The sequence below is a fragment of the Eupeodes corollae genome, chromosome 3 (genome assembly GCF_945859685.1).
Source record: "Eupeodes corollae chromosome 3, idEupCoro1.1, whole genome shotgun sequence".
Taxonomy (NCBI): Eukaryota; Metazoa; Arthropoda; class Insecta; order Diptera; family Syrphidae; genus Eupeodes; species Eupeodes corollae.
This window is the reverse complement of record NC_079149.1, coordinates 114115633-114143399: the sequence shown is the minus strand read 5'-3', so window position 1 is coordinate 114143399 and position 27767 is coordinate 114115633. Positions and strand designations below refer to the sequence as shown.

The 27767-nt window shown below is 32.4% G+C and overlaps 1 protein-coding gene across 1 annotated transcript in view; it reads left to right on the top strand.

Moving 5' to 3' along the window:
* The first annotated feature begins 24695 nt into the window (after window positions 1-24695).
* LOC129951551 (protein sax-3-like) overlaps window positions 24696-27767 on the top strand; it is an 85112-nt gene continuing 82040 nt past the window's right edge. The window contains exon 1 of the mRNA XM_056063761.1: window positions 24696-25452. Coding sequence (XP_055919736.1) covers window positions 25338-25452 — 115 coding nt within the window. The 5' untranslated portion in view covers window positions 24696-25337. The remainder of the gene's footprint in view (window positions 25453-27767) is intronic.

The following is a 27767-nucleotide window of genomic DNA, read 5'->3' as shown; positions in this document are numbered from 1 at the left end:
AGTGATTTTTTTTCATATAATAAAAAGCTAAACAAAATACTACTTAAAGTTGGTAAAAATTGATTTTGGACTCGAATATCTTGGCAACAATTAAAAATATTGTCTTAAAACTATTTTAATCTTATGGAAACCATTGTTTCTAATTTTTGGAAAATTTTTTAAAAAAAATCCAGTTACAGTTTATTAATAAGAAATAATATTCAACAAAATATTGTACACAAGATTTGTAAAACTGATGTTTTGAGAATATTATTTGCAAATATTGTTGTTCATTTGTTGTTGTACAAATAATAAAGCAGAAAGATGCAGAAAGAGCGTGGGTGTTTTTTTTTCCATAGCAGTTTGAAAAAAAGGTAAAAATGTTGGTTAAACCTAAATATCTTACGAACCAAAAACGCTAGAGACTTGAATTAAATTTAAATATATATTGTAACGTAATATCAAAGAAGTATATTTTTTTTAAATCCATTTAACGGCTTTTTTTATAAATCAAAAAAACTGAAAAAAAATGTTGTCACCTCCAAAATTTTACTACTTAAATATGATTTCATCTCCAAACCATTTTGTGCAACGAAGAATATGGTTTTTGATACCTGATAAAATTTTGAGAAAAATCGAATTGAAAGATTTTTTTTTAAAAAATAAAAATCTAAGAAAAACATTACTCAAAGTTGGTAAAAATTGAATATCGATTCAAATATCTTTTCAAAAACTTGAAATTTAGGTTTCGAAGTTATTTTATCTTATAAGAAATATTGTTTTCAACATTCTGCAAAGTGTTGAGAAAAATCGAATTGACAGTTTTTTTTACAAGAAATTAAAACCTAAACAAAAATTAATAAAAGTTGGTAAGAATTGATTTTCGACTCAAATATCTTTTCAAAACTTTGAGATATTTGCTTTAATTTACTTTAATCTTTCAAAAAATATAGTACATTCAGTAAAATTTTGAGAAAAATCGAATTGACAGTTTTTTTTACAAAAAATTAAAAACCGTAAACAATTTAACAAAAGTTGGTAAAAAATGATTTTCGACTCAAATATCTTTTCAAAAATTTGGGATAATAGCTGCTTACTAATTTTGCTTATAAGAAATATTGTGTTTAGACAAACATAAATCATAATAAATAAAGAATACAAAAGAATAAATGTAATGCGGAACTTGCAAGCAACTACATTTGCAAGTTCCGCAAAATAAGCAAATAAGAAGCGAACAGGTGTGTTACTTAGATTTAAGATTATATAAATACTATGATTAATGAGAAATAAAGTTACTTAGAAATCTACAGTCCACGAGTTCTTATATGAGCTATGCATTGGTCCTTCGAGCCGGATCCAGAAGACATCAGAATCTTCGTAACCAGAAGACATCAGAATCTTCGTAACCAGAAGACATCAGAATCTTCGTAACCAGAAGACATCAGAATCTTCGTATCCAGAAGACATCAGAATCTTCGTAACCAGAAGACATCAGAATCTTCGTATCCAGAAGACATCAGAATCTTCGTAACCAGAAGACATCAGAATCTTCGTAACCAGAAGACATCAGAATCTTCGTATCCAGAAGACATCAGAATCTTCGTAACCAGAAGACATCAGAATCTTCGTAACCAGAAGACATCAGAATCTTCGTAACCAGAAGACATCAGAATCTTCGTAACCAGAAGACATCAGAATCTTCGTATCCAGAAGACATCAGAATCTTCGTAACCAGAAGACATCAGAATCTTCGTATCCAGAAGACATCAGAATCTTCGTATCCAGAAGACATCAGAATCTTCGTATCCAGAAGACATCAGAATCTTCGTAACCAGAAGACATCAGAATCTTCGTATCCAGAAGACACCAGAATTTTCGTAAAGAAGACATCAGAATCTTCGTATCCAGAAGACATCAGAATCTTCGTATCCAGAAGACATCAGAATCTTCGTAACCAGAAGACATCAGAATCTTCGTAACCAGAAGACATCAGAATCTTCGTAACCAGAAGACATCAGAATCTTCGTATCCAGAAGACATCAGAATCTTCGTAACCAGAAGACATCAGAATCTTCGTAACCAGAAGACATCAGAATCTTCGTAACCAGAAGACATCAGAATCTTCGTATCCAGAAGACATCAGAATCTTCGTATCCAGAAGACATCAGAATCTTCGTATCCAGAAGACACCAGAATTTTCGTAAAGAAGACACCAGAATCTTCGTTTCCAGAAGACACCAGAATCTTCGTACCCAGAAGACACCAGAATCTTCGTACCCAGAAGACACCAGTATATTCGTAACCAGAAGGCACCAGAATCTTCGTAAAAAACACCCCAAACTTGAACTATGGATACACTGATGAATCAACAAGAGGAAATTGGCAACAATTTAGCAAAATTGCTAGAGTCAATAAGAAAGGAACCGATAGCAAGACGAACAACAGAGTACGTTAAAAAAAGAGAATCAGAGGTCAACCACCTATGGCAGCAATTCACACATAATCATGACGAAATTTTAAAATTAAATACACCTAATCATGAATACTTTACAAAAAAATATTATGAACAGGTGCAACGCGTCATGGAAACAATTAACGATAAGTTAATTGCATATGCAGTTGCATTGGGGAAATCCAGCAACGATGACAAAAAAGTTGAAACTGTAAACAATGAACTTGACCACAAAAAAAATGAAGAAATCCGAACCCAAAACACAGACAAAATAAATCTGGGCCATAACGACACACAGTCAAGTAATATGAAACGAGCACAAATACGAATGGGGTCGTTCGAAAGGCAAATATCAGAAACATTCCTCCACACAGATATGAGTAATTCGGCAATCGAATTCCAGACCACGAATCTTATGGAGGAATGGAAAAAAATAGACTCAATATATGAGGAAATATTGCTTTTCGAGGTATTTAATGACGAAACCGATAAAGCTAATTTTTTGACCCAAATTGAAGGGTTGAAAAAGAGGTATTCGGAAGTAATGGTGTCACTCAGAGAGAAGAAAAAACCAGAATCTGCTTCCACCTCACTCCATGAGGTTAAACTCCCAAGAGTTCAGATACCAATGTTTGATGGCAGATCAAACACATGGATTGAATTCCATGATATTTTTAATCAAGTGATACACTGCAACAACAGATTATCAGATGTTGAAAAAATGCAGTATCTCAAGAATAATCTTAAAGGTGAGGCCTCCAAACTATTAAGACATTTAGAGGTTAGTAACAACAACTATAAGGTGTCATGGGATTTATTAAACGAGAGATATGCCAACAAACGAAGATTAGTAAATTCATATCTCCATACCTTATTAAATCAACCAAAGGTTGATTCAGAATCCAGTACCCAACTAAAAAAGTTGCATGATACAACAAAAGAGTGCTTATACGGTATGTCAAATCTTGGATTTGACACCTCTTCCTGGGAACCAATAATAATATATCATATAACACAAAGATTAGATATTGAATCTCTACGGCTGTATGAGCAGTCGTTACCAAACACGAAGGATGTTCCATCTTTACAACAAGTATATGACTTTCTAACGAATCGTTTCGAATCGTTAGAATCACTGGGTGACAAGAAACGAGAACATAAAAACCATCCAAGGCAAATTGTTCGAAACTTCGTAACAAAAGTTGAAACCCGATGTCGCTATTGTAGAAAAACTGCACATAGCATTTATAAATGCAATGAATTTCTTGCATTACACCCAAACCAGAAATTAGAAGCCGTCAAACGCCAAAACCTATGCCGCAATTGTCTTAGCCATACGATGAATGAAAGCTGTCAGAGTCGCAGAACCTGCAGCATATGCAAAGGCCATCATCACACTTTATTACACAATGATGCCCTTTCTAAGAATCCAAGAAATACAACCATCCAAACAGCATTGGCAGAATATAATAAAGAAATTCTTTTAGCCACTGCAATGATAAAGGTAACCACATACAATGGTAAATTTGAAATATTGCGTGCACTCATTGACACTGGAGCACAGGCATCATTTATAACTGAGGAGGCAGCCCAGATGTTATCGGTCCCGAAATCTAAGGCTTACGTTAAAGTATCCGGTCTTGGAGCATCATCAGCAGGAACATCACTTGGAAAGGTTCATATCCAAGTCCAACCTCGATTTTCATCAACATTCAAAATCAATATTGATGCGTATGTTCTCCCTAAGTTAACAAATAAACTTCCCAATTCTTACTTCAAGTTCTCAATGTGGAAAAATTACTTGCTGGCTGATCAAACCTTCAACCAGCCTGGACCAATTGACGTCATCATAGGTGCCGATGTATATCCCTCGATAATTTGCGATGGAATCAAAAAATCAGAAAACGGTACATTGGCACAAAATACAGAACTAGGCTGGATCATATCAGGGAAGATACCAGTATCAAAGGATCCCATACAAATCATAACAATGATATCTACAACTGAACTCTTTGATCTAAGCAACCAACTTAAACGCTTCTGGGAAATAGAAGAAACTCCATACCAAGAAGAAACAACGAATGAAAATGATGACTGCGAAAAACAATTCAAAGAAAACCATAGACGAAATCACGATGGAACATACACAGTAAGAATTCCATTCAAACCAAATAAACAAACTTTAGGTGATTCGAAAAAGAGAGCAATGGCTAGACTTTTACAAATGGAAAAAAAGTTTAAAAAGAATAATAAAGTTGGGGAAGAATACAGAAAATTTATGAGAGAGTATTTAACCCTTGGACATATGAAACCGATTGAGCAGATTACAAATCCTGATGATGAAGTGTATTATATGCCACATCAAGCAGTAATAAAAGCAGACAGCACTACTACAAAGCTCCGTGTAGTCTTTGATGCCTCATCCAAAACAGACAATGGAGAAAGTCTGAATGACAACATGCTAGTTGGACCTAGGTTACAGGCTGATTTAGCAACCATACTTCTACGTTGGCGGAAGTATAAATACGTCTTTACAGCAGACATAGAAAAGATGTATCGACAAATAAAAATTGATGAGAGAGACATGAATTATCAGAGGATATTATGGAGATTCTCACCCGATGAAACGATTAAAGAATATGCACTAACAACAGTTACATATGGGACGTCGTCAGCCCCATACCTTGCCATTAAAACAATACGTCAATTGGCAGATGATGAAGCGATAAGATTTCCAAAGGCATCTAAGATTGTTCACGAAGACTTCTATATGGACGATGTTATGACGGGAGCACACACTATTGACGAAGCTAGAGCAATTCAGAAAGAACTAGTTGAATTAATGCAAGCAGGTGGATTTAACCTCAGAAAATGGACGAGTAATAACCAGGAACTTTTGAGATGCATCCCATTAGAGCAAAGAGAGCTAGGAATAATTGAGCTAGTAGAAAATGAAGAAAAGACCACTATAAAAACCCTTGGTATTAATTGGAATCCAGCAACAGACACATTCCATTTCAAGGTTAGCATTAAAAATGATTCCACTAAATTAACAAAAAGAATTATTTTATCAAAAGCAGCTCAAATATTTGACCCTCTGGGTTGGATAACTCCAGTCACCCTACGGGCAAAGTTAATTATTCAAAAACTATGGAAGTCCAAAGTATCCTGGGATGACGAAGTCCCTGAAACAATTGCAACAGAATGGATCAAATACCAAAGTGAAGCTTCCGCTCTAGAACAAATCAAAATACCAAGATACATAAATTACTCAATCCAAGTTACCTCCATAGAATTACATGGGTTTTGTGATGCGTCAGAACAAGCATATGGTGCCGTAGTATATTCAAAAATAACAACACGAAGTGGTGATACAAATATCTGTCTTCTTACTGGAAAATCGAAAGTAGCACCCATCAAATCAAAACTTACGATACCTCGTCTAGAGCTGTGTGGAGCGGAGCTCCTTAGTAAGTTGATGGTTCACGTGAGTAAAACTCTTGAAATAGAAAATTTAGACATGTTTTACTGGACCGATTCAATGATAACATTAGGCAGAATACAAGGGTCAAATAGTAAACTCGATGCATTTGAAAGAAATCGAATTCAAAAAATCCAGAGAATAACTAATCAAAGTAACTGGAACTATGTCAAAACAGGAGATAACCCAGCAGATTGTGCATCACGAAGTATAAATGCCTCAGAGTTAATCAATCACAAACTTTGGTGGTATGGACCTTCATGGTTAACATTAGATAAAAACTTATGGCAACTCAAGAAATTAGAGAAGCCAGCAGAAGAAAAGGAAGACCCGGTAAACCTGTTATTGGCAAATGTCTCTTCTTACCAAGAGAATGCAATAATAACACAATTTTCATCAATCAACCAATGTCTACGAGTACTGTCACACTGCAGAAGATTTATAAAGAGCTGTAGGTCTAAAGAATTACAGACATTTAAAGAATATATTACAGTCAAAGAGTTGAAAGAAACACTTTACCTAGTATTGCGACAAATCCAATACACAGAATTTAAAGAAGAAATAAAAAAACTAACGAAAAACGAACCTATAGCCATGAAAAGCAAGTTACTTATGTTGAACCCTATAATTGACGATACTGGACTCCTCCGAGTTGGGGGAAGGTTGCAGAACTCAAGTCTCCCATATGAAGAACGACATCCAATTATCCTTCCTCACAACGGTCATTTCACGAAACTAATCATAGAAGATGCACATATGCAATGTCTGCATGGAGGAAACTCTCAAACACTTGCCTTTATCCGAAGAAAATATTGGATACTTAGTGCTAAAAACAGAGTAAGGCAAATACTAAACAAATGTGTAACTTGTTGCCGATACAAAGCCTCAAACACGCAACAAATCATGGGAAATCTTCCCGAATTTAGAGTTGTTCCATCCCCACCGTTTAGTCACACTGGGATCGACTATGCTGGACCCATTCAAATTAGAATATCTAAGGGCCGAGGAATGAAGACATACAAAGGTTATATAGCGGTATTTATATGCTGTACAACTAAGGCGCTCCATCTTGAAGCAGTTAGTGATCTCACAAGTCAATCTTTTATAGCTGCGTACAAAAGGTTTGCAGCAAGACGTGGAAACTGCAAACACATCTATAGCGATTGTGGTTCGAATTTCATTGGAGCTAATAAAATTCTAGAGAAAGAACTTCAAGATGCAATAAAGCAATCATCCGAATACATGGCAAAGAAGTTAGCTGAAGACGGAATTCATTGGCACTTTAATCCACCAGCAGCACCACACATGGGTGGATTATGGGAAGCAGGTGTAAAATCGGTAAAATATCACTTAAGGCGAATCCTGGGTAACACAACACTTACATTTGAAGAAATAACCACCACCCTATATCAGATCGAAGCTTGTTTGAATTCAAGACCATTGTGTCCTCTTAGTAATGATCCAACCGATTTGAATGTACTGACACCAGCACACTTTTTAATTGGTCGACCATTGGTGTGCCCACCTAGATCAGATTATGACGACACACCCCTTAGTAACCTTAGCCGTTGGAAACTAGTCAACAAAGTGACGGAAGATTTCTGGAAGATTTGGTCAAGCGAGTATCTTTCAAGGATGCAACAGAGAACTAAATGGAAATCTGAAAAGGAACCCATAAAAATAAATGACTTGGTACTATTAAAAGATGAAAATCTCCCTCCAGCAAAATGGAAACTAGCAAGAATAGTTGAGGTTCATCCTGGAAAAGATGGTCATACAAGAGTAGTAACCGTAAAAGTTGGCACAGATTCCTATTTTAAAAGACCAATAGTCAAAATTTGTAAGCTACCTACAGAAGAAGATGATGAAGACTCCACACTACATGATACTAAAGATGTTTTGCAGGCAAATTTCGCGTCAGTTAATCTACCAAACATAAAACAACCTCGAAAACGAAAAATAAGACCGGTTTCTTGGCTTCATCATAAAGAAGTACAAAAGGAGGAACAACCGGAAAAGAAAAGAAAAATAACACTAACCGAATACCAAAGTCGCAGAACTAATAACAAAACATTTGGTAAACCACTATCTATGCTGACAATCTGGATGCTTTGGATGTGTGGGCTAAAAACGACAGAAGCAACATTCAACATAACGTATCCGACACCAGGACTATACATTGAACATTTAGGAGAGGCCCAAATAAGGCGAGGAACTCTCAAAATAGAGTTTACCTACCCACTCAATGTTACCCAAGATACAAAAACCATAAATGGAACGGTAACAAAAATGATACAGATCTGTCAACGAGCAAAAGCTAGGGCAAAGGAAATACACTGTGACGAATTTGTTGATCAACTCAAAGACAAACAAGCAATACTGCTAAGAGATATAGACGTAATTAAATCAATTCAGAGTAGACAGAAACGAGGACTATTGGGTACCATGCTACAAAATATATTTGGTGTCAATGAAGAGGTATACACTGATATCAGTACACTAAGAGAAGATCAAATTACATTATTACAAGCAAATCAACATCAAACTAACCTTATGTTGAGAACAACAGGTTTAGTTGAAGATCTAGAAAAACAAACCAAAGATAAACTGAATTCCTTAACACATAAGTTGAATCAAGCAACAGCTGAAATTAATAAAATTGAAAATAATTGGTATAAGAACGATATAAATCGAGTAGATATACATTTGCTTGCTGCTTACAATCTTGCTCAGGGAGTGCTGGAAGAACTGAGTAGACGTTATAATTCCTTACTGAAGATATCCTTGAAAAAAGCAGATTTATTTGAAAGCATTACACCAGGAGAACTAATGGTTCTTATTCAAAATGTGTCAAAGCGATTACCACAAGATATAAACATCATCCCAAAACCTGATCAAAAGATGGACGTTCAACGAAATGAGACTCACATCATTGCACATTGGTTCCTTCACCTTAGTACATCATCAAAATACAATGTTATAAGAGCCACTCCAATCCCGCGTCAGTTAACCAATGATTCATACACCATACCCGTCATTCGGAAGGCCATAATTGCATCTGATTGCAACAGTCAAACATATTTCGAACTATCAGAATGGGAATTCAACCAATGCACGCCAGAAGATAAACACATGTATTTGTGTTCCCCATCAGTAATAAGTAAAATTGATACCAACCCAAATTGCATTATCGATGAAATATATCACAGACGAGATAAGAAGAGGTGTAGCTACGAAACACTATCCATACCAAATATAACATTTAAGCATGTATATCAAAGAAATACATGGCTATTCATAGCGAGCAGACCAACTTCAGCAGCAGTATTATGTAATGGTATTCACGAAGACGTCGAGTTGAACAGAATTGGGCTCATTCAAATAAATGATGGGTGTACTCTTCGAACACCCCAGAACATCATCATCTCAGAAAAAACAGATACAGTACTGATCAAGGGCACATACACTCATCCTATGAACTGGAATATCTCGGAAAACCATGAAGAAGAATTTCAGCCAAAGGTATTAAACGAAGAAACCATCCTAAAAACGTCAGACCATCTAAGATCCCTCAGACAACAACATAAAGCCGTACATTATATGCCGCACAATTGGAAAACTATCAGCCACCATGCAGCTACCGGTTCAATTACATTGACGATCACCATTATATGTTTAGCGATCATATATAAAGTCCGAGGCCAAACACATCGAACACATGACCTAAATCCACCGTCAGCAGTTATAATCAACCCACCCATGATGACCCATAGACGATTTGACATACTAAGTAAAATGTGCAACGAAACCCCACTGACACAAATCGAACCTGAGGCCCCGCAAAATGTTTAGACAAACATAAATCATAATAAATAAAGAATACAAAAGAATAAATGTAATGCGGAACTTGCAAGCAACTACATTTGCAAGTTCCGCAAAATAAGCAAATAAGAAGCGAACAGGTGTGTTACTTAGATTTAAGATTATATAAATACTATGATTAATGAGAAATAAAGTTACTTAGAAATCTACAGTCCACGAGTTCTTATATGAGCTATGCATATTGTTTTCAACATTAGGACAAATTTTGAGAAAAATCGAATTGACAGTTTTTTTACAAAAAATTAAAAACCTAAAATAAAATAACAAAAGTTGGTAAAAATTGATTTTCGACTCAAATATCTTTTCAAAAATTGTAGATATTGGCTTTAAACTACTTTAATCTTTCATAAAATATTGTTGTCAACATTCAGTAAAATTTTGAAAAAAATAGTTTTTGTACAAAAAATTAAAAACCTAAAAAAAAGTTGGTAAAAATTCATTTTCGACTCAAATAACTTTTCAAAAATTTGAAATAACTCTAAAAAAAAACAATACTAAAACTTGGTAAAAATTTACTTTCGACTCAGACAAACTTTTAAGCAAGACAAATTGACAGACGGGATGGGAAGTTATCAGTGTGGGTCGCATATCAGCCTCTTTTTTAAAATAAAATCGATTACTTGTCAATCTGAAAAAAACTATGGGAATGTATGGGAATTACTGTTATTCTAAATCGTAAAAAAAACAATGAAAAAAGCGTAGCCTAAATTGGATTAAGATCGGACAGACAGTCCTACGGAATCAGGGACCTAATCTTTTTTGAATTCTTTTCCATCGCAATGTCATGTTTGATTAAAATCTCGAGTTCGAAAATTTTTAAGTTCACAAAGCTTGCTATACAGTTACTACACGTCGCAAGTAAAATAGTATAATCAGTCACAACTGTCAATGCAACAGCTTCACGATATAAACGTTGAGTTCTTGGAGCAAAAAATGCAAACAAAATGTCCAAGCTGTCTTTAGGTCCCAACTTTGAAGTGGATAGTTGTTGCCTCAATCCTGAGACCTTGTTAGGATAGGGAATAAATCCAAGAGAAACATCCTCTTTTCGAGCTCTTGTCCGCGAGTTGAATCTGACACCATCGGCAAACCGAACAACAACTTAAGCACAGCAGGCTTCATTTTGACCAATACTTATTTTTTCTTAAATAACTGTTGGGCTAAAATACACATCATTAACTTCGGAAATAACTTTTCAATATTTTCCAACGTTGTTGAACTGGAATTTTTTTCAGATTTCGAGTGAGAAACAACGATCACAGTTAAAATAAAGTATGATTTAAAAAGAAACCACTCTAAGGCGTACTTATGAATTTTGTTTGAATGTACAAATTTTTAAAGTATCAACTGCGAGTAATTCTGCACTAAATAGTCAACTTCGGACATTTTTTTTATGAGGTAAAAATAAAAGCTATTTAATCATTTTCTTCAAAAACAATTTAGGAAAACTTAAACTACAAAATAATAATACTGAATCGTCAACAAAATCCTTCTTAAATTAATAATGAACAAAATCTTTACTGCAACAATTTGGTTGATACAAATTGCTTTTAGTTTCTTATTTCCTTAAAAATTAATTTATTTATTCACTGCTATAATACCGTAGATAAAGAGAATATTAAAAGCATATCATTCCAAAAAGAAATTGAATTTAAAAAAACCGCTGTTTATTAAATGAAATGGCTCATGACATTAAATTCCAATAAAAGATTTTAAAGACTTCTTTGCCATCAATTTAAGTCATTTACAGTCTCTTGGCAAAAAATAAATTCGAATCATATAAAGACCTGATAATAATAATAATTTTAATACCATAATCTCGTAGTATGTAGTATTTTCAGAGAGCTTCGCCGAAACGACATAAAAATCCCATTCCAATGTTTAAATTAAAAAAACCACTAAGTAACCGACAAAAAGATTATTGCCAATATCGAACTTAACTCACATCACATCACAGTTTATTCTCAGAAAGAAAAGAATGCCTCCGGTAATAAAAACCCTGACGAAGACGAAAGGCTTCCTCTTTGCTCTTGCTACTCTTGGCGGTTCAAATTTCCAATAAAAATTTTACGCAGTCGCGCATATGGACATGGATTGGATTCGGAGAGCTAGCTCCTAGGTACAAGGTATTAAATTTCATATGCGCAGCCGATAACTGAAGACCACGAAGGCTGCGCCAACAACTGACTGATTCAAGAAATTCAACGAACAGTAGAAGGCGTTAAAATTCCAATTAACGCCCCTAGATTCAAGTTTTTTTTGCTGTTGTTGTTTTTGTTTTTGTTCGGTTCGTTGTTTTGTTACTTCTTTGTTTCTGAAACCGTATTTAAATTTAAATGTCGTATCCTTCGTGATATGAACATTGGACAAGAAGAGAAGATGGTATCTTATGTCGGAACGAAATTCTTCCTTGGAGGCTGCAGCACGAAAACGAAACCCAGGAATCAAATAAGCAGATGCAGTAATTGATTTAATGTCAGAGTGTGGAAGATTTCGTGAAATAATCGGACAAAAGGGGATAATTTTGTTCCTTCTACGTTTCTGACCAACTGCTACAATTTTTGATTTCTTTTTTTTTTTACTTAAACAATAAAAAACTGTATTTTTTCTTCTATTTGATTGAGGTGAGAAAATTGTACGATTTAGCTGCTGAATCAATACGCCTACAATTACTTGACTAAGCCGCCTTATTCGTCGTCACTTAATTTATGGGAATTTTCTTTAAGGAATCCTGGGAAATATTTTTTTAGGAACCTCTATCAACCTATCCTATATATAACCATTGCCATTCATTGGATTCGTTTCTAAGTTCGAATTAAATTTATTACTTATTATCATTTTATTGGACATCATTTATGAACGAGAAGAACCTTTGGCTGGGATAAGTTGTATTTTATGGCCTTTTCGAATGCCCACTCATTTGTCAGGTTATGTGCTCTGTTAGGGCTAAAGCAGTGACGGTTGCGATGGCGATATGGAGGAGGGACCTGACAGTAGTGGCAATATCCAGAAACTCGATTCAACCGTTTTATGAGTTAAATATCATGGGACACCTGATTGTGCAATGTTGTTTTGGTTTATTGTCGTTTTGTGAAGTTTTAAGGGATTATTATTGAATGGTTGTTGGTTTATGTATCTAAGCGATGCGACGATGTCGAAAATCAATTTGCAGTTAATGTCATTTTGATATGAATTATGCGATTTCATATTATTGTCTTTGTTTCTTTGTAGGTATTAATAAAATTGTACAGGAATTTTTGTGTGTTCAGGAATTTTATTGTTTAACTTTGGGAATTTGAAAAAAAAAAAACATAGTCTAAAATTATATTTTAATTTTGAAATTGGGTTTAATTATTTTTTGACATTTTGAGCCTTTTTCCTTTAAATATTGTTATGCATAATTTTACTTTCCAATAAGAGGTTTCATTTTGAATAGCCCTCTATTTGGACAGTTGACACTTTTAAAGCTGTCACTTTTTGACATTTTAAAACCACCTCATTGTTTAAAATAGAACAAAACGTGTTTTGAAAACGCATTGAAATTGCAATCATATAGAAACATTTCGATAAACTTTATACTTTTAAGTCCTTATGAAGCACCTTTTCGGCTGGAAATAGTGAAAATGTTGTAAAAATTTGAATTGATAAGTAAAAAATGTAAAGAACCGAAACACAATGTTTTGCTTAAGATCAACTGAGTATTTTTCTGCTGTAGTCCGAGATGCTGAGTGACAATGTTATTTAATTTTATATTCAATTTAAAATCATACAATTTTTAGTAATTGGTACTTGTTGACTTGTAGCATAATTTAATTTTAATTAAATCAAACAATAAAAAGGAGAGTAGTTGTGACTTTTAGTTTATTCGAAACAAAATAACTTTAATTACATTTACTGAAAAATGAAAAATTTGCTTACTTTAAGTTTATTTACAAATTCCAAAGAAAAACATGAATTTTAGTAGACACAAAAAAAAGATAGTTTAAAAATGTTCATCTATTCTTCTTCTTTATAAATCATCGCCTAGGTGGCATATTTTTGGATCAGCAACCAATCTGCTCCATTTAGGTAACTTATTGTTTCGTTGTCGCCTAGATAGCTTTTTCCAAAAAAGAGTCTCCTTAGCTCCTTTAATATTGGACATACACCGATGAAGTTGTAGTGTTTTCGTTAATTCCCATATTGCATAGTGAGCAAATATTAACCAATTCGTCTCTGTGTGGTATACAATTTAGGTTAAGATGAATAAATGGCCCTTTCCATAGATGTTTTCACCTTTTCTATGAATGTATTCCTTTCATTTTTATCGATCGATTGGATAACTTAGTACATTACTTTTTTCATCTGGAGACCAGTACATCCATTCAGTTGTAGAATAATACCACAATTTGCAGCAATTCCAATCCTTGTAGAATACAGTTTTTCAACACTGACACTTCTCAACATAATATTTGGCAATCGGTTTCGATTCAATGTTGATACAAAGAGTGTCGAAAGCCCTGTTTCCAAATGATACATGTACTTAGGCATACTTAGAGGAAAGAGAAATACTTTTTCAAGGAAGAATCGAAGTAAATTTTCAACAATTTCATATTTCCGAACACTCCAGATTTGTGCTCCATAAAACAGAACTGGTTTTGCAGTTGCGTTAAAAACTTCATATTTGGCGTTTGTTGATATATTGTTATTATTGAAAATTTTCTTTCAGTTCGAGCAAATATCCATTCTTGCAGCATCGGCCTTGGCTTTGAGTTGTTTGTCCATGTTCAAAGTAAACTTGAGAGTCATTCCCAGATAAACATAATCCTTGACTAATTCCAATACTACTCCATCATATCTCCAGTTTTTTTCTCTTGGGGTCCGTCCTGCACCATTTTGGAATACCATTATCTTAGATGTTACAAAATTTACTTCCATCAGTCCCCATTTTTTTACAATAATCATATAGCTTATAGGTCATAAGCTTAAGTGAAGCTGGAGACTCTGCCAACATGACAATGTCATCAGTATACATAATTACTTTTATTTTTAAGCTTTCAAACTCCACTCCACGAGGAAGCCAATCAACCAAGTCATCAAGAAATAACGCAAATATCAATGAGCTAAGATGAGTCAATAATAATATAATATATTAAACACTTACAAATAAATAAATTAGGTGGCGTAACAGTTCGTTGACAACCATGACTTAGTGACATTCCACTCCTGTGCACGAGTAATTTTGGGGATGAAGTCGACCTACAATTTTGTATCCCAAATCCGAAATGCTTATTTCAGAAAGAACTTTTCATGACAAGAATTAATCTTAGAGTACACTTAAAACAAATATAAGTAAGTATAAGAAAAGCAGGGATTGAACTTAACCCCTCTGGTATGACATTAGATATATTAGATTATATTAGATTCAAGGCTTTCAAAATTTAGTTAACACAATAATTTAAGCTGAATTTTTATTGAAAATTATCTTCAGTAATTGCCCACATCGATTTCGGAGACTGCGTTATTGGGCAAAAGTGTTACATTCTCTGCTCAGAGAAACCAAGAATGGTTGTTGAAAAGTTTATCGGTTCTCAACGCAACGTGTCACTTTTTGGTAATGTTTTTGGGTTTTAAAATGAGGCCTAGTGCAATATTATGGTGAAGTGATTACTATGATCGGTTCCAAATGATGGTGCTACATTTGGTACAACCATATAGAAGCAATCAAAATTTTGGAAAAAAAGTTTGATGACCTTGTTATTTCTCGAAGAGGTGATCATAATTGGATACCTTGTGACTTACAAACCCGGGAACAATGGCATGTTCTATAGCCGTTTCAAGGCCTTATGTGCGAATTTTTCAAGAACATTTCGCTTAAAAGAAACCGAATCCGTGGCAAACTTTCCTTTTTACAATGGAATAAACATCCATTGATTTTGGAAACTGGAGAAAAATAACTATTGACAGGGGGGGTCTTAGGACCTTAGTTAATTAAGACCTCCTTTGTCTTATCTGAACTTAAGTACTGTCCTTATTTTAGTAAACAAAAAATGGTATTTTGGATTTCCCAATTTCGTTTTAAAAATGTCACAAAATTAGTTTAACACAAAAATGGATCGCTAAGCTATCGAACAACGCATACAAAAAATAAATTAGGTGGCGCAACAGTCCGTAGAGAACTAGGGCCTAGTGACTTACAACTTTCAATCGTTCCTGTGCAGGGATGGAGGGGACCTACAGTTTACCCAGAAATCTGGCATGACAGTCCAACGCACTTTTTTTTAAAATTCATTTTTATTAATTTATTCTTAAAACTATCTTAAAGCTAGCCTTGTTAACAATAACTTACAACTAACTTACTGGTACCATACGGACAATCTTAGTTAAAATATAGCACTTAATACTTATGCCTTTCGGCATTAAGATCTATTTTACTGTAATTCATTTTATTTAATTTTGTTTATTAGAAAATTTAAAAAAAATTTAAAATGTTGCATCTACAAATATTTTGTTTGCTTGCAAGCTAATTTTTTCGGAATTCTTGTATAATTGTATCAAATTACGGAAATATATTTCACTTATCCATGAGACTACTTCCAATTTAGTGGTTCAAATTTCAGATTTGAGGGTTTCTTAAAATTTATTTAAGATTCTTCTTGTTTTGCAAAAATATTTACATGAAACACAAAAGAGATGTACACATTTTGAAACTTGTATGGAAATATTTATAAATTTGTGTTTAGGCAACTTTTTTTCTTGTCTCTGGATTTTAAGAACACAAACAAATAAAATAAAGTGAAAACAGAATTGAAGAATATCTTATTTAGTGTAAATATACAAAACCGAATGAAAGGTGCAACGTATATGTTCCATTGTTTGTGTTTCCAAGAATTTGCATTAGTGTTGTTGCTAAAACGAGAAAGCAGTCCATCACCAGCTTCCAAAGTCAGATACAAGTAAATATTTCGTTTTTAAACAAAAAGTCTTCAAATGTTGAAACCACATTATTTAGATATCCCTTATACCTGCTGCAGCACTATACGACTATGTCATGATTAGGTTTGGTTAGGTGCATCCTTAATATTCCATGCAAACAGACATTCGTTTACCCATGTCCCTACACTATAGGTACAAAAAAAGTTAAGAATATACATTTGTACATTGGTCCTTTAACAAAGGACATATCTTTATGTCGAATGTAAATTTTTTGGTCATATTGTTCCAGCTAAAAGGCGTCAATTTTAACTACCTATGCTGATGGCAATGGAAATTTGTTGTTTCTCAATTTTGTATAGCCGAGTTCCAAAGTCGTGTTTCCAAGTTGGGTCTTTATTTTGTGGACGAGACAACCAACGATGGTTTACCTGCGACCTGCGATGCATGATTTCTTATCGAAATCTTTTTCTCACCCAGCACCTGTCGATAAATATTTGCTTCGCATATAAAATGTTTATTTGTTCGTTTTCCTCTTTTCTTCTTCTGTTTTTTTTTTTTTTTAAGGGATATCTTTAGAAGGTAGGTATATGGGACAAAAGAGAGGAAAAATTCTATCAACACATTGTTAAGGAAACGAATCGACTTCCTTTTGGCGGCGGCGGTATACTGTATAGCAATGGCCAAGGACATTTTAAGTGTTTTTCTTAATTTATATCGGTAACCTGTGTTTTTTTTGTAAGAGTATTATTATATTCTAGTCGGGTTTTTTTCTATCTTTTTCAATCTATTTTATGACCTCACAACCTATATTGTATTTTATATTATTTACCACGCATTGATGAACCGGTTTCGTCGTATCTATAATCTGTACATTTAATCTAATTGGCTTACTCAATGAAAAATTAAAAAAAAAACAGGTATACGCTTAGATAGATAAGTAAAGGTATAAGATACAAAAATTCACGCTTCAATTATTATTACTGACCTGTATACTTTCGTCTATTTCTTTTTTAATCCATTATACCTAAATATATATTAATAGCTTTTAAGTATTACGATATACAATTTTAATAGTTTGCATAAGATCTGAAAACATGCTGTTTGAGTTAGGTCTTTTTTAATGTTAAGATTAACTCTTCTTGTCGATGTACGCCTAGTTAGATATTTCCATTGACAAAAAAGGCTATAAAAACAAGTTTTTAAGAGTTGAGTATATTATGTAAATATTATTAAAGTTGAAAATTATATTATGTTTATAGTTTATAAAAATGTGTATAAGAACTTTAAGAAAATTGAAGCAAAAAAATGACATCATTGGATTTTCAAGAAAAAGGAACTAGATTCAAAAAAATATGCTTTGACGAATTTTCTTAGAAAAAACAAACAATTTTTATTTGTCACCAAATTTATTTTGCAAAACAATCTGTAAAATACAAATTTGATTCAAAATTTTAAGGCAAGGTTTAAAATAAGAAGTTAAAAAATGTTTGATTGATTTCAAGAAAAATTAATTTTTACCACTGATGTAATAATTCTGATGTTAACATGATAATGAAATTGGCCAAGTCTACATTTTCGAAGGATTTTGATGACCTAAGTACATTTCTGACTTCAAAATCAAATCAGTTTTTTTTAAACAATACGCAAAAAAAATAAGTCAATCAAAAATTTGCTTTGATAACAAATCTATCTCTTTCAATCTCTTAACAAGACTCTCGTCAAGTTTTTCAAAAGTATGTTGAAAAAATATAAAAAAGATGCTGGAATGTTATCCATATTGATAACTTTTCATTCGTGGCAGGCCATAGCTTTTTGTTTTGTTTTTGTAGGTGTTTGTGTTTTGCAAAACAAAGTTGGAACTTAATTTTTCTAAAAAATTAACTAAAAATTTACAAAAAGCTTTTTTTCCTGGCATTTTAAGTACGTTTCAACTAGAAACCCAATTTTTATCAATTTAATAAAATTTTTAGAATGTTTGAATAAAATTAAGTTTTGAAGCCAAGGTATGGTCAAGATCGTTTTAAAAGCTTTTCAATTGAACATCAGTTTTCACCAATTTTGTGTAGATTCTTATTTTTTTCGAGATGAAAAATAATTATTACTAACTTTTAGTAGGGTTTTTTTTTGAATTTCTATTTTGTGTAAAAAACCATTACTTTTACTGTTCTCAATATTTCCACGTGTTAAAAAAAATAGATACAAATTATTTTGAAGATATACATTTCTTTGTTCGTAAAATTTACAAAGATTTATGAAAAAAAAGTTAATTGATTTGTTTAAGGGTCAAGTCATAATTTATGATTCAAAATTTAAAATTTGGTTCATGAGATATTTGCAGTCACCCAAAATTTGTCCTTCTTCTTTAAATTGGTGTAGTAAAAACACCACTAACTTCATTATTTTTTAAAGTAATTTTTGCATCTCATCGATGTTATTACCTAACTTATTTGAAGTTGATATCTTTACTGGTTCTTGAGATATTTACGACGAAAAATGCTATGTCGGACGTACAAATGTACGAACGTTCGAACATACGCATACACAGAGATGAAATGTCGAAAAATTTCAACATTTTTAATTCCACTAATCTAAGATAATAATTTCGAAACGAGTATTTTTTAAGTTTTAACTTGAAGCAAAAACTGAAGTTTATATTGGAGATCAGCAGTACAAATTTAATCTAAAACGTATTTTTTTTTAATTGGACTTTAGTCCAAAAACTAAAAAGAAGTTTTGGAAACCAAAAAGGTATTAAAAATCACTCTAAATTATCAAAAAAATGATTGTTTAGAGTATAGCCTGTCAAAAACGCCATTTTTTGTATTGTTTTTGTACTTTTTACTGAGGTATATTTCAAAAGCTTAGTATTATTTAATATTTTATAATTTTTCTTTAATATACGATTTAGAAAAAAGTGGAAGTAGGTATAAAAACTCGGCTAAGAAAGCCGTGATTTTAAAACAAAACTATCAAAAAATTATAATTGAGTAGAAAATAGAACACGGAATATTGTTGTTTTGAATAAAGATTTGTTTTTGTTAATTGTTAAAATTAAAATAACGCTATATTTTTACTTAAAATAAATATTTAATTTGTTAAAAACTTTGTGTTAAAGAACTTATTTTTAGTATGGTGCTAAGTAAGAACTTTTTATTTAGCTACCTTAGTATTTAAATGAATTAACAAAAACGAATGAGACATAAAATTGATGGACTGGGGTATATGCTCATTTTTCTGTAAGTTAAAAATATTTGATCTTTTTTGTTTGCAGTTTAAGTTGGTTTATACAAATCACAATTAACACAAAACGTTTTCAGTCGTATGATATAGAAACCAGAGCACTTGATAAGACTCCGCTTCTTATAAAAGGTTGTTTTTTTTTTGTTTGAAACAATATATAGGTGTATAAAATTATTCCGCCTTTTATTGTGACCAGCTTCAATTAAATAATATGACCCTCTTTTTAGTTGGTCAACACGAACTATGTAACAAACCGGAAGCTAAACTTTCGAGAATGCCCATCCCATACTTACAGTCGGTAAATACTTTGGTTTGCTTGAATCGAGTTAGAGATCGGAATTAAAACATAATTTTAAACAAATTAACAGTTAATGAGAAAACCTTCCAAAATTATATATGGAGACCATGTCAAAAATGACATGACTTAATCAGTTGGCAAATAATTTTTCCATTGATTAATTTGAAAACTACTGAAATTTGTATATAACTCGAAGATTCCGTAGACGTTACAATAATTGAAGCGATACAAATATTGAAACAAATAAAATATATGCAATCTACCTGAAAGGAGATATCGTCACAAAATTTTAGCTCTGTAGACTCTGGTGGGCTGGACACCCAGCTCGGAAAGTCCTTTGTATTACATTTTACGGTGGGCGGCATACAGCGTGGCAGACCATATTTACGTTAGATATATGGCTTGGAGCGGAATGCCAGAAGCCTTGAGGTGCGCACCTAGATATTGCTTGATTTCACTATCAGGACTAATAAAATGACCTAGACCACAATCCAGGTGTCGAGCCGATGAAGATGATGACAAAAAATCAAGCATAATCTGATGTAAGTAGATTCGGTTGCAATATTCCAGGGATTTTGATATAAACTCGATATTTTAAAAATTCTAAATTTTTAGAGCTATCTGATATAATAAATATGCTTTCATAGAATACGACAACTTACGACCCAAAAGATTCTTTGTTTTCATTTGATATTATTTACCAAATATTAAAAATTTACAAGATCAATACTCATACATTTTATCGAAAAAAAAGGTCTCAAAATGTTTTAATCAAGCCTCAACAAAGTAATTGTTATTAAATTACATGAACTCATGTGAAAACTATACCGATACACTTCTGATCTCATAGCCATTGTTAATTTCCCATAAGAAGTTATTGTAATGGGTCCGATTTTTAAAATTAAAACAAATTTGACATACCCCGACGTTTCAAGGTCCATATAGAGTCGAAATAAAAGATTTTTAGAAAGATGTCGTACGTCCGTAGGTTCGCGACGCTTTATTCGTCGTCCAAAGCTCAAGAACCATTAGAGATATTGACTTCAAATAAATTTCACTATACAGATAATAATGAAGAAAGATGCAGAAAAGACTCTCGAAAAAATTACGTCGGTGGTTTTTTTCCATAGCAGTTAAAAATAAGATGATTATTTTAGTTAACCACAAATATCTCACAAACCTATGACGCTAGAGACTTGAATTAAATTTTATTTTATAAATTGTAACGTGGTATCGAACCAGTATAGTCTTGGAAAAAACAAAATACTGAACAAAAAATTTGTCCCGTCGAACATTTTACGAATAAAATATGATTTCATCTTATAAATAATTTTGAGCAACGACAAATAATATTTTTAACACCTGGTAACATTTTGAGAAAAACCAAATTTCCAGTTTTTTTTTATAAAAAATAAAAATCCAAAAAAAATTTTACTCAAAGTTGGTGAAAATTGAATTTTGACTCAAATATCTTTTTAAAAACTTAAGATTATGGCTTAAAACTTGTTTCATCTTGTATGAAATATTGTTTTCAACATTTGTTAAAATTTTGAGAAAAATCGAGTTAACAATTTTTTTACAAAAAATAAAAACTTAAAAGAAAATTCAACAAAAGTTGGTACAAATTGATCTTAGACACAAATATCTTTTCAAAAATTTAAGATTATGGCTTCTAACTAATTTTCACTTATAAGAAATATTCTTTTCAACATTCAGTAAAATTTTGAGAAAAATCTTATACCTATATAGTTTTTTTACAAGAAATAAAAATTAAAAAAAAAATACTAAAACTTAATATATATTTAATTTCGAGTCAAATACTATGAACATTTGGTAAAAATGATATTTGGTTCTCGGTATCACAATGGAAGGTATTGACTTCAAATTAATTTCATTCATCCAATTTGTATTTGTTTATATAAAAAATAAAAAATTTTAAGAAATGCTACTATATTGGTAAAAATTGGTTAACGACTAAAAATCTATTTCATGATATTAATTCAATTTACAACTTTTTTAACAAAACACGAAATCTGCAAACCTTTTGAGCAAGACAAATCGACAAACAGGACGGGAAGTTATCTGTGTGAGTCGCATTTCAGCCTATTCTTTCAGTGGTTTCTTAAATATAGCATTAATAGCAAATGGCTATGAATACTTTTATAACAACTTGTACAGAAAAATGCCCGTTTTAGATCATTTAAAATTTTATGAAAATAAAAAAAAATATCTTTTTCTAATATTGACCTCAAATATATTTGTTTTCTTATAATCAAGTTCAAGTTTCATTTTGAAATGAAATTCTTTATATTTGAAAATCAACAGTTTATCAAGCTTCACAATAAATAAAACAAATGCCCTCATTGCGATCGAGTCAACTATCAATTCATAAATAATATAAAAATATCATAGTTCAATATTTAATAACCTAAGTGAAGAAAAAACTTTTTATATAATTGAGTACGATGAAAGATGTCGTAAATTCCCAGGAAATTATTATCAGTAAAAAGTTATTACATTTTGAAGTTTTAAATAATCAAATGTTTAATATTGATCAATTACGAATATGAATAGATAGCAAAGACATTCATTAATAATTCGTAAAGTTGTTGATTATTTAAAATATCAGAACTAAAAACATTATTTTCATATTTTTATTAAATGTTGATATATAATCTACAAACTTACTTAGTTAAGGTAGTGTAGTAAAAATATCTCCTTATCAAGGATGCTAATTTGACCCTTTCACCTCTGTGTTTCTTTGTGCATTTTAATCCTTATAACCGTCAATTACATTACCTACGATAAATACAACATGTATTTACATATCATTTCTATTTAAAAACAAAAAACAATTGCTATTTAATAGATTCAAAAAATAACTCATAGTGATTTATGAAGACATTTTCTTCTAATATTTACATAACCTTTTAGAAATACTTAAACCTATGTAAATTATTCAGTACAAATTTACATACCTACCCAACTTCTTAACTTCTTTTAATGATCCACTATACGCATATTCCTTTTTACATCAACATCTCAAATTACAAGGCTCCTTGTGCTCGAACTGCATTATTCCTTTTTATACAAAAACTAATTACAGGGTGTTTTCAAACAAAACAAAAATCGATTAAATATTCAAAAAATAAACCCTCTTCCTTATAATATTGGCGCAAGCCAAACCTTTATTATATATTTCCAAGGCTTAAATCAGCACCAAGAGAGAGAGAAAAAAAATAAATAATAATAATAACGAACTCATTAACATAGAACATCACATTCAATTCAAATTCAAATTCATAGTCTAGAGAATATCAACAAAAGGGCGCCCTAGATTTTGTATTATTATTTTGTTGTTGTCTTCTCTTCTCAATTCTCATCCAACAAAACTGACATTGATATGAATAAAGAAAAAATAATAATAAATTCTTCTTCTTACATTGAAATATGAAAAATAAAAGAAAAAAACAATGATTTGAACCTCAACCCACATTAACAAAGCCTAGAAAAATAAAAGATGCAAAAATTCAACCAACATCCTTTTGTTCCCGATTTCCGATTCACATCTAAATCTAAATAGAAGACGAAAATGACGAAGTAAAAAAACACAACAACACACAACTTTATACAAAAAATCCATCGTAGATATCCGTATTTAAATTATTACAACATCCTTCTCCAGTTTCCATTTTGAGGTTATATCTACATATTTCCACAGAGCCTAGGTCAGGTCAAAGATAAGATAAAAAGATGAGAAAAGATCCCAAAATAGCAACAGAAAAAAATTTCAAAGTTTTAATTAACCAATGCAAATATTCGGTTAAGGACTGAGTTTCGGTGTACAGAATGCATTTCTCCCTTAAACACATAATGTAGTCGACCTGACGTCAATGTGCTTGAGAGATGAATGTCCTTATAAACGGAGAAGACCTTGAGATTTTTTTTCTACTTTACTGTTTCTACTTTTATATCCACAACAATATTATGTACACTCCAGAAGATATCAGCTTCAGCATCAGCCCCCCACAATCAACACGAGGCCATCTATAAAACTAAATTTATTTCATAATCATTCCATGATGGGGTTTTGTTCCAATTCCAGGGTTTTTCACTTTCAACCGTAACGCGCATGGAACTCAATTTACAACAAAAAATTATGTCAAAAATCCATATTTCAAAACATTCCAACAGCATGAGTTTTAATTCCATAGCATTCTTTGACATAATTATGTTCTAATTCCACATTCCCAACAGGAAGGAACAAAATTGAAATAAAATACAAAACAATCCCGAAAATCTGTGGCAATGAATTTCAAATCCGATTCTTGTCGTATCTTTGTATCTTTTCTTCTTCTACATCACGCCGCAGCACAAAACAATCCGACAACGTGTATTACGAAGCGGAATATTGGATGAAGATACTTGCTGCATTTCGCTGGTCTTCAGTTGGAAACTGTTTGCCGGTACGTTCGGTTCGGTTTAACATTTGAACGGAAGTCGTGTGTTGTGTTCGTCGTCGTCATCGTCGTAGTCAGCAAATAAATTGTATCTGCGGGTTATATTTACGAATGGTATTTGTGGATTTAGTTCTTTCTTTTGTACTTCTGTCTGCTGCTGCGGCTTCATCCAAGGGATACCGGAGAGAGCTCATGTGGTGGTGTGACGTGCATCCCAGATAAATCTATCCGCAATGGATGTTTGGGAATAGTTTTGAATTTTTATTTTTTTTTCGTCGATTTTAAAAATTTTATAACAAAAATGGAAGAAAATTTGGAAAAAATGTAAAAGTGCAAGTGAAAGAAAATTCATTTTAAAAAAGGATAAAAAAAGGAATATACAAATCCCAGTGACTAGTGAGACTTAAGAGTTACCTTACCGACAATTCTATATCAAAAAAGGATACGAATACATCTCATAAATAAATTTTGGATTAATCTAACATACAATTGTAGATATTTATATACATATCTATCCGAAGAAACAACACAATAATTGTAATTGTGTGTAAATTGTGCCCAAAGCACGAACCATCATCATCTTCTTCCTTGGGTGCATCTTAACTTCTTCATCTTGTTCGTCCTTGCTTGATGTCAAACATCATGCTGACAAGAGCATCTAGTTCCACAAGAGGAGGATGTCTTACATTTGTGGTGATATTAATCTGCAGTCTTCTCAGCCGGCAGCGGACTTTAGCTGCACACGGTAAGTTATTAGATATAGGTACTTTATGTACATAGTATGCTGTATGTCGTATGTTGTAGCGTTTCCTTGTTAACTGTTTGGGGAGGTAGGCATAGAGGCACCTACATCCTACATACGTTATATGTTATTGTTAGAACATCCAATTTGGAAATATCCTATATGAATAGCTGTATCTAGGTTAGGTATATAGAAGGTACCTTGTTATCTGATGACATGCGGACGCGGAGGGAAATACTCTAGAGAAACATCATCCTTCGCATAAATTTTGATGATATGATGCTCTTTCGAACATCATGCACCGAACATCAACGAAATGGGTTTAAAATTAGGTGCGCCTGCCGAAAGGCAATTTAAGAGATTTAGACACATCTTCCTGTGACGGTCTGTCGCGTGTGTGTTATTGAGAATATACAATACATGACACACGCTCTCCCCCTTTACGGATTCTGAATTCTGATGATACCCTAGTCTCTAGAATCAGAGCCATAGCCATAGCCATAGCCATAGCCCAAGCCCCATATCTCGGGGGAAACATTAATAGCTGCACTCTGCACGATGACATCTCACTTTCACTGTGCGTAACGTGATTTTCTTGTAGTTGATGTCGCGTGATGATGTCGGTGTTGGTTGTGCAGAGAGTGTGATGATGCTGCTGCGGACGATGGCAGATGCATCAGCCAACCATATAGATGAGGTTTTTGGGGAATATACGAGTACAAAAATAACTACAAGATACTAATTGTCATTTTGTATCTATTTGATTTGAAATCCCCCTTAACCACCAAAACGTGTCAATTTCAAGTTGAAAGAAAAAAAAAGTCATATGACTAATGAGTTCAAATTTATATTAAGGGTGCACTGTGCATAGCACATCCTGCTGCTGGTGTACCTATGGTACTCGTTAATTCAAAGCTATTAAAATGGCCCATCACTCCATCATGCGTAAGACTGTTTTTTTAATTCAGTTCCTTTGAAAACAAAAACCTCGACGTACGTCATTTTTATCCTTGACAAAAAAGTAATAGATGATGGTGACGGTCGGTGGTGTTGGTGGTGGTGGTTTGGATTCGTAAATCTGTTGTTTTTATAGTGCGTTAGGTTATACCAACCTACCTTCAGTAAGGAGGGCACATTTTTCCACAGAGACTTTGTTGACTCGTAGCAGCTACGCATTAAAACAGGGTTGAATGTGTTTTAGATTTACGGAGTTTATTTTACTCATGGGACAACTTTAGCTAAGTCACTAAGGCGTTGATTTAACATAAATATTCGTGTAGTTATGTTGAGCCACGTTTTGTCGTCCTCGAGGCAAGTTAGAGAGATATAAAGTGTGATGGCACACGTATAGCACACACACATAACATAACATAAATGTGTAGAACTTAATTGTTTCTATTGGTATTTTATTTGTCGTAACATTAAGTTTATATACATAAATGATGTTCATATAATCTACCCTCTTTTTTGATTGAATTGGATGATTTTGATTAAAGTTTTGTTGAATACGTACGAAATACAATCCATATGGGATTTTGCAGTTTATCTTAATTTTTGAATTTATTTCTTTAGAATGCAAATTTTAAGGGGAAAGTTTTTAGCAAAGTTTTCTCTTAGATCCTTTTGGATAGCATTTGATAAGTTAGATTCGAGTTTAAAATTCCCAATGGAAAGGTTAAAGGGTATACATATATGTGTAGATTTTTGGTCTGTTTGATTGAGTGAATAAATGTTAAAAAGTTTAAAAGAAGAAAACTTATAGAGTTTTTTAAAATTTTAAATACTCATTTAGTAGCTATAAGGAAAAGTTCTTTTTCAAGTTTAATTGAAGGTTATTTAACAGAAGTTAAGTTGTCTATAAAGAAGAGCATATGTTTTTACATATCAATGCATTTAGAACAATTTGGAAGACTCCAATCTATATCAATTAAAATGCATTTATCTTATAAGTGGCGCCCAATGTGAGATCAATTTGAATATATTTTTGTGTGTAGCGTATTTTAAACATACTTTTTGTTTGTGTTTTTGCTTACTTAATAACACTCGGATAATCTGGAAATTTTTAGTCGATTTTGTTTGATTTGGAGAATTTTTGTTAAAGTCTTTCAAGGATTTTTGAAATTGTGTTATTTTGTCCATGAACTTATGAATAACTTTCGAATTGGTTGTTATTTATAAATATTTATTTTGTATTGTTTCTTTTTACATTTTTATAATATCAATAAGATCTCTTTGTTAAGTTTTTTTCTAAACTTTATCAGAAATTTAATATTTCTTGATCAAAACGTTGAAGGTTAACGAATTTAATAGAAATAAAA